A 9,553-nucleotide genomic window follows, 5' to 3' on the forward strand; every position below is an offset into this window, starting at 1 on the left:
AACATGGAATGTCAACCAGCAGGTTTCGGTAAGAAAATTGTGGTAAAAAGTCGCTTCTTAGCGGAGATTAGCTGAGCGTTTGCCGCCCATAGCTGCCGTCGACTTCCCTGAGACACTGCGCATCAACACACCCGTGGAGACACCCCTCCGACTATCAGGTACTGTTAAACTCACTAAAACAGTGGTCCCCAACTGGTACCGGGCTGCAGAAGAATTCTTTATTAATTTTTATTTAAAAAAAATATATATAAATATACATATATTTTTTTAATTAAATCAACATAAAAAACACAAAATACACTTACAATTAGTGCACCAACCACAAAAACCTCCCTTTTTCATGACAAAAACGTCCCTTCCTCATGACAAAGAAAAAAAAAAAAAAGGACACCCCCGCCACCCGGGCCGCGGGACAAATTATTAAGCGTTGACCGGTCCGCGGATACAAAAAGGTTGGGGACCATTGCACTAAAACACTAGCAACACAATAGAAAGATAAGAGATTTCCCAGAATTATCCTAGTAAATGTGTCTAAAAACATCTGAATTTGTCCCAATGCAATCACGTTTTTTTTTTCCCTAGTTTGTCGCTATCAATATCCTCAAACACAAATCTTTCATCCTCGCTCAAATTAATGGGGAAATTGTTCTTTTCTCTGTCCGAATAGCTGTTTTTGTTAGAGGCTCCCATTAAAAACAATGTGAAGATGTGAGGAGCCATCAACATGTGATGTCATCGTCTGCGACTTCCGGTAGAGGCAGGGCTTTTCTCTTACCACCGAAAGTGGCAAAATTTATCGTGGATGTTCTCTACTAAATCCTTTCAGCAAAAATATGGCAATATCACAAAATGATCAAGTATGACACATAGAATGGACCTGCTATCCCCGTTTAAATAAGAAAATCTCATTTCAGTAGGCCTTTAACATGTGCACTCTGTCCCTTTTCTGGACACCTCTGAAACATGATGCGCAATGCTCACTTGTGTAGATTTTTGGGGTTTGAATTATTATCTGATTTTGCCCATATGTTAAATAATATCAACACAGGACTATGTAAATGTGTGCATAATGGAGTGTTGTGTGAAACAGTTGGACGGTAATGCGGACTCTTAAGTCTGAAAAACAGAATACATTCCCTTTAAATAGATGTGTTGGCTTGGGACTACATGGGCACAGCACACTACCTCAGTATTGTATTGTTTTCTTGCATTTTTTTGATTTTTATTGTGTATTGCTTCGACAGCATTGCACGACCCTCCTGCTGCCTTGCTATGTCTATACCGATTCAGCACTGTGATCATCTTTATGCACGATGGGTGAATATTATACATGCCAGGTGAAGCATTTTAATGCATGATAGTATCAGACTGCCTTTATATTGACTTATTTTCTGATCAGTAGTCGCCACAATTCAGTGCTTTTTACATTCCTTATAGAATAGATACTCATTTAAAAATAAACTTACTTTCCATGCACACAACATATAAGTCATTAATAAAATATGCACACATGTAAGAGTATGGTTATTTATTAGTGATGTGTGGATCGATACTGAAATATCGATACCAGTGCTACCAGCAAATAAAATATCAAAACTTTTCAGACTTTGGTGCAGTGGTTCTCCAAATTTTTTCTCCAAGTACTACCTCGGAAAAACCATGACACTACAAGTACCTATGACGACAAAGATTATTGTACAGTGCCGTAGTAGGCCCAAGTATTCATTAAAATAAGTGATGGGTTTTATTTAATACATCTGATATTTTGGCCACTTTAACCCTACCCACAGTTAGTAATAGTTTGCATATATGAAAATGAAACACTATACTTATAGTAATTATTTTGCATGCTGCTAAATGGAGCTCAGTAGTGGTACACATACCACATTTTGAGAATAACTACTGTAGTTAATTGAGATGTTTATTATTAATGGGAATGACATAAAACAATCATTTAAATCTTATAAAAACTACCACATTTTTTGGACTATAAGTCGCAATTTTTTTCATAGTTTGGGGTGCAACATATCCTCTGGAGCGACTTATGTGTGAAATTATTAACACATTACCGTAAAATATCAAATCATATTATTTATCTCATTTGCGGAAGAGACAAAGAAAATGTCAGCAATCGTCACACACGTCAGCAATCGTCACAACCACGTCAACAATCGGCACACACACGTCAGCCAATAAGAATTTGGCGGGGGAGGGTCATGGCAGAAGTGCATTGTGGGTCATGGAATACTAACTGCTATATGCTACTGCCGTAGCTATTAAAATGGTTCATTTCATTGTTGACGGTAACTTATAAAAACTGTGAAGGGCTAAACAAAAATGGTGCCGAAAGGGAAATCATGCACTGCAGATTACAAGCTGGACGTATTGAAATATGCATCAGAAAACGACAAGAGGAAGCGGCGCATACCTTTGGAGTTGGCAGAGTTCTTAAAAGCGACATCAAGGAAGAAGATTTCATGGGATTTATCGATTAGGAGTGACAGATTGTTTGGGTAATGTATAGCATGTTCTATATGTTATAGTTATTTGAATGACTCTTACCATAATATGTTAGGTAAACATACCAGGCACCTTCTCAGTTGTGTCATATAACGTACACTTATTCACCCTGTTGTTCACTATTCTTTATTTATTTTAAATTGCCTTTCAAATGTCTATTCTTGGTGTTGGATTATATGAAATAAATTTCCCCCAAAAATGTGATTTATATATATGTATATATGTTTTTTTCCTTCTTTATGTATTTTCGGACGGTGCGACGTATACTCCGGAGCGATGTATAATCCGGAAAGCACGGTAAACGCAATTGGTGTGAACTACTTTTTAACGCCCAAGTAAGAAAATGGCTGGCGGTTAAAATGAATCATTGCGTATTACAAGATAGCAAGTTTATGTCCACTCTTTTTGAAAGCTACTTGGAGATATTACTTATTTGAAAATACATACATACAATCAATGTACTCTACCACCAACAAGGGTGACTTCTAAAGAGCAGTTACCCTTTTAACATTCAGTTTATTTCCAGGAAGATTTCTATATATTTTTGCTTTGTGTCAGGTCAGCAACACCTCATCCCAATATATATTTATTCGTTACAAGTCAGTGGCATAGCTGGTACATACACAATATAGGCTGACTGATATAATGTTGATTAATCCAATACACATCATTCTGCAACTTTCTCTTTTGAAGAAGTGAGTGGCTCTTAAAAGAGCCGTTGAGTGTTGAATTTATCAAAAGTAGATTACTTGGAGCTGGTGTACTTGGTCACTGCCTTAGTTCCCTCTGACACAGCATGTTTGGCCAATTCTCCAGGCAACAAGAGTCGGACTGCCGTCTGAATCTCTCTGGAGGAGATGGTGGATCTTTTGTTGTAGTGAGCCAGGCGAGACGCCTCAGAAGCGATGCGCTCAAAAATGTCATTGACAAAAGAGTTCATGATGCTCATGGCCTTGGAAGAGATGCCGGTGTCAGGGTGCACCTGCTTCAGGACCTTGTAGACATAGATGGCATAACTCTCCTTCCTTGTCTTTCTCCTCTTTCCTTTACCCTTGCCGGCCGCCTTGGTGACGGCTTTCTTTGAGCCCTTCTTGGGCGCTGACTTTGCTGGTTCAGGCATTGTGCTGACTGCTTAACCGATTGATAACACACCAGGAGGGAGTTGTGCTCTTGAAGACGGTTTATGCAAATCTAACTGTGGCAACGCCGTTCGTTGATTGGCTGAAATCATTTTGCACTGGGAGGCGCGGGACTGCAACATTACCAGTCACGTGATAGCCGTTAGAGAAATGTGGGTTTGGCTGCTAGATTTTATAATGGGACGCAATTAAAAAGCCTTAATGTTGAGCTTTATGTCATGTACATAAATATATATATATATATATATATATATATATATATATATATATATATATATATATACGTAAATAGTGTAGCGTTTTACAATACTTTTCAATTCCTTTAATCACGTAAATTAAAGGACAATAAAGCGTTCCTATAGGCTCCAGTTCTCTCGGAAGTTGGTACATCGATTTCAGCCAGCAAACAACCTACGGTCTCTGGAGAACACACTATACAATCCCAGTGTATTTATATTATGGAAATAGATTAAAATAGGGAGTTACCTTCACACACCCTGTAAATAAAAATCAAAATTTATTTTCACCCTCCTTAGATGAACACATACCGTATAAGGTCTAAAACACGCTGACCTTCAAAACGGACACATTAACATATACCGACACAAACAGTAGCTTTCAAGAATTAATCAGGTCAGATCTTAACATTTAATTTCAAATATTTAATATATTTTATAAATAACGGTTATTTGGTGAGTAGTAGTCATTATCCATTGAACTAAGTCTAAATTAGTGACCGTTGTCAAACATTTAAACATGTGAAATTATGGTGTACATGAATTTTCTGTAACAGAGAGGAGTCGAAGGTGTAGGATTTATTAAAACAATTAATTTCTTCTTAAACAGCTTCTGACATGCTGAATTGACATGATGTTTCTATGTTATTTATTAAGCATATCTGGAATAAATCAAAATCACATTATTGGGAAAATTCAAACACAGTGCGTATTTTGTATTAAACTATTTGAGATGAACCAGTAAATATGCTCTAAATCAAGCGTGTCAAACTTGTGTTTATTGAGCGCCACATCGCGGTAATGGCTGCCTTCAGAGGGCCGCCTTTTTACAATGTATTAAAATGATGCATGCGGACAATAACCTGTGATTAATCAAAATTCTAATTGATCTGATTTAAAACAAATATATCATTTGACAGCATTGATATAAATGTGTACTAGTAATCACTTCATAATATTACACTCGATTTTTAGATGTGGTTATGTACAAACTTATGTTACTTTGACTAACATTTTTGTACTACACTATGTATAAAAATAATGTAATACTTGGCATGTTTGGTTGCCGGCTGGCTCCACTATGAATGGGACTCTCGCTACTACAAACCCCGTTTCCATATGAGTTGGGAAATTATGTTAGATGTAAATATAAACAGAATACAATGATTTGGAAATCATTTTCAACCCATATTCAGTTGAATATGCTACAAAGACAACATATTTGATGTTCAAAATGATAAAAAATTATAATTTTTAGATAATTATTAAGTTTAGAATTTGATGCCAGCAACACGTGACAAAGAAGTTGGGAAAGGTGGCAATGAATACTGATAAAGTTGAGAAATGCTCATCAAACACTTATTTGGAACATCCCACAGGTGTGCAGGCTAATTGGGAACAGGTGGGTGCCATGATTGGGTATAAAAACAGCTTCCATGAAATGCTAAGTAATTCACAAACAAGGATGGGGCGAGGGTCACCAATTTGTAAGCAAATTGTCAAACAGTTTTAGAACAACATTTCTCACCGAGCTATTGCAAGGAATTTAGGGATTTTGCCATCTATGGTCTATAAAATCATCAAAAGGTTCAGAGAATCTGGAGAAATCACTGCACGTAAGCGATGATATTAAGGACCTTTGATCCCTCAGGCGGTACTGCATCAAAAACCGACATTAGTGTGTAAAGGACATCACCACATGGACTCAGGAACACTTTATAAAACCACTGTCAGTAACTACAGTTGGTCGCTACATCTGTAAGTGCAAGTTAAAACTCTACTATGCAAAGCAAAACCCATTTATCAACAACACCAAGGAACGCCATTGGCTTCGCTGGGTCTGAGATCATCTAAGATGGACTGATGCAAAGTGCAAAAGTGTTCTGTGGTCTGACGAGTCCACATTTCAAATTATATTTGGAAACTGTGGACGTGGTGCCCTCCGGAACAAAGAGGAAAATAACCATCCGGATTGTTATAGGCGCAAAGTTCAAAACCCAGCATCTGTGATGGTATGGGGGTGCATTAGTGCCCAAGGCATTGGTAACTTACACATCTGTGAAGGCACCATTAATGCTGAATGGTCCATACAGGTTTTGGATCAACATATGCTTATTTCAGCAAGACAATGCCAAGCCACGTGTTATAACAGCGTGGTTTCTTAGTAAAAGAGTGCGGGTACTTTCCTGGCCCACCTGCAGTCCAGACCTATCTCCCATCGAAAATGTGTGGCACATTATGAAGCGTAAAATACAACAGCGGAGACCCAGGACTGTTGAACGACTGAAGCTCCACATAAAACAAGAATGAGAACGAATTCCACCTTCAAAGCTTCAACAATTAGTTTCCTCAGTTCCCAAAAGTTTATTGAGTGTTGTTAAAAGAAAAGGTGATGTAACACAGTGGTGAACATGCCCTTTCCCAACTAATCTGGCACATGTTGCAGCCATGAATTTCTAAGTTAATTATTATTTGCAAAAATAAATAAAGTGTATGAGTTTGAATATCAAATATGTTGTCCTTGTAGTGCATTCAATTGAATATGGGTTGAAAAGGATTTGCAAATCATTGGATTCTGTTTTTATTTACCTCTAACAAAATTTCACAACTCATATGGAAACGGGGTTTGTATATTGTATCCACTATGGACTGGACCTTCACAATATCATGTTAGACCCGCTCGACATCCATTGCTTTTGGTCTCCCCTAGTGGGGGTGGGGGAGGTTGCCCACATATGCGTCCTCTCCAAGGTTTCTCATAGTCATTGTCACCGACGTCCCACTGGGGTGAGTTTTTCCTTGCCCTTATGTGGGCTCTGTACCGAGGATGTCGTTGTGGCTTGTGCAGCCCTTTGAGACACATGTGATTTAGGGCCACATAAATAAACATTGATTGATTGATTGATTGATGCTTGGATAACGTTTAGAAAATACACATTTTCCCTGTCAAAATCTAATAATTATTTGCATTTAAGAAAGACAATTAAGTATTAATTAACATACATTTTTCCCAGGCTTTTGCGGGCCACAACAGTGATTGATGTGGCGGGCCAGATCTGGCCCCCCGGCCTTGAGTTTCACACCTGTACTCTACGTTTTTAACTTAGGCCACTCGTTCAAAGAAGTAAGCATTAAACCCAAACATATATATATAAACACAATTATATTAGTTGGACAATAGGCTTTAGGTCAGTGGTTCTCAAATGGGGGTACGCGTACCCCTGGGGGTACTTGAAGGTATGCCAAGGGGTACGTGAGATTTTTTTTAAATATTTTAAAAATAGCAACAATTTAAAAATCCTTTATAACATATTTATTGACTAATACTTCAACAAAATATTAATGGAAGTTCATAAACTGTGAAAAGAAATTCAACAGTGCAATATTCAGTATTGACAGCTAGATTTTTTTGTGGACATGTTCCATAAATATTGATGTTAAAGATTATTTTTTTTGTGAAGAAATGTTTAGAATGAAGTTCATGAATCCAGATGGATCTCTATCACAATCCCCAAAGAGGGCACTTGAAGTTGATGATTACTTCTATTTGTAGAAATCTTTATTTATAATTGAATCACTTGTTTATTTTTCAACAAGATTTTTAGTTATTTTTATATCTTTTTTTCCAAATAGTTCAAGAAAGACCACTACAAATGAGCAATATTTTGCACTGTTATACAATTTAATAAATCAGAAACTGATGACATATTGCTGTATTTTACTTCTTTATCTCTTTTTTTTCAACCAAAAATGCTTTGCTCGGATTAGGGGGTATTTGAATAAAAAAAATGTTCACAGGGGGTACATCACTGAAAAAAGGTTGAGAACCACTGCTCTAGGTGACAGCATCACGGATGACATTCTCCGAGAACACCTTCAACACGCCGCGAGTTTCCTCATAGATCAGTCCGGAGATACGCTTTACCCCACCGCGACGAGCCAAGCGGCGGATAGCGGGCTTGGTGATTCCCTGGATATTATCACGCAGAACTTTGCGATGACGCTTGGCGCCTCCCTTCCCTAAGCCTTTACCTCCTTTGCCTCTTCCAGATATTTTCAATGTTTGCTGAGAACAATGCTACCTGACTAACTGGAAGACTGGCTGAGCTTGCAGCTATTGCATGACTGCGGACCTAAGAGAGGAGAGTTGAGTATCTGTCTGGGCGGGCCTCCAGTCAGCAGACCTTCCCCCACCATCACATGGGACTTCTTTGTTCTAACATGCGATTCTAAGAATGCAGCAACAACTAAGAAATACACCAAATGGGAATACTTGAATCCTGCACAGTTGGTTTAGGCTGGATAAGATTTAATGGAGAAGAAAGAGAAGAGGAGACGGGAGTGCTAAGGTTTAGGGTCAAATCATTACTGTCAACATTTGAATTTCAAAATTTGGGAAATTTCCGGGGGTAAGATAAGGGAAATCAAGGGATTTGTATATGCGACACAGGTGTTAGAACCTACTTCAAAAATAAAATCAGGCTAATGAGGTATGGATGAGTGGTACAGTATTTTTCTACGTCGATGCGATGGATATAAAAATACATTTATTGGTCAGATGTAATTTACCCAGCACCCCACGTGACCCCGAAAAGGACAAGCTGTAGAAAATGGATGGGTGGATGTACGTAAATAAATTACAAAGCAAAAAGATACAAGACAATATATTTTTGAATTTGAGAATGTCACCACTGGGCTGTTAGTGTAGTGGTATCATGCAAGATTACCAAATTTGTGACCCGGGTTCGATTCTCAGGTGCTGCACGCATTTTTGCCATGAATTGATTAACGTGGACAAGAATTAAACAAGTTGAAAAACTTATTCGGGTGTTACCATTTAGTGGTCAATTGTACGGAATATGTACTGTACTGTGTAATCTGCTGATAAAAGTCCCAACAACAATCAACAACCCTGCATACTGTAATGGCGGAAGAACATTCAAATACAAGGCCCATTTTAGAAATACTATTTCCCCAAAAACATTTAAAAATGGAATAAAAGAGTGAACAGATGAAATGTAACAATACATTGTCGCAATATTGACACTAATAACACAGAGGTCCATAAATGTATTTTTTATTTTAGTTTTTTTTCCAACTGTCATTGCTCAGAAAATAAAAACTTACAATTGACGGATAGATCTGAAGTTGATCTACAGATTTAAGTGTTAAAAGTAAAAAATAATATAAATATATTAATATCACTTATTTTTTTAACACTTTTATGAGTCGGGGCCTTTTGGATCTCTGAGTCAGATTTTTTCTTTTAAACTGTCATTGTTCAAAAATAATAATACATCGAAAGCATTGTTGTTATGCATTATTTACCTATTTAAGGATTCAATTACTTCACATAAAATATTCCATTTGGAAAAATGTTTTAGGGAAAATATTGCATATCAGTTAAAAAAACGTTAAAATACGAATGATTGTCACACACACACACTAGGTGTGGTGAAATTATTCTCTGCATTTGACCCATCCCCCTTGATCACCCCCTGGGAGGTGAGGGGAGTATTGAGTGCTTTGCCATAAAACAATTGTTTTTTCTGAAAAATACGGCATAAACAAAAAAAAAAAAAATGGCAATATATCAATCTGAAGCTGATCTCTAGATATGTGGGTGTGGAAAGTAAAAACAAAAATATTGCTAAATGA

The 9,553-nt window shown here is 37.3% G+C and overlaps 1 protein-coding gene across 1 annotated transcript; it reads right to left on the reverse strand.

Moving 5' to 3' along the window:
- Positions 1 to 3,029: 3,029 nt before the first annotated feature.
- Positions 3,030 to 3,647, reverse strand: LOC133536275 (histone H2B 1/2-like). The gene has a single exon (XM_061876683.1). It carries the CDS (start codon positions 3,638 to 3,640, stop codon positions 3,266 to 3,268), a length of 375 nt encoding a protein of 124 aa, XP_061732667.1. The 5' UTR covers positions 3,641 to 3,647; the 3' UTR covers positions 3,030 to 3,265.
- Between the last annotated feature and the right edge of the window lie 5,906 nt (positions 3,648 to 9,553).

Source organism: Nerophis ophidion, linkage group LG17 (assembly GCF_033978795.1).
Source record: "Nerophis ophidion isolate RoL-2023_Sa linkage group LG17, RoL_Noph_v1.0, whole genome shotgun sequence".
Lineage (NCBI taxonomy): Eukaryota > Metazoa > Chordata > Actinopteri > Syngnathiformes > Syngnathidae > Nerophis > Nerophis ophidion.

What these genes read in the sequence shown, in the direction of transcription:
- LOC133536275 (XM_061876683.1), bottom strand. Translation starts at nt 3,640, where the DNA reads ATGCCTGAACCAGCAAAGTCAGCGCCCAAGAAGGGCTCAAAGAAAGCC.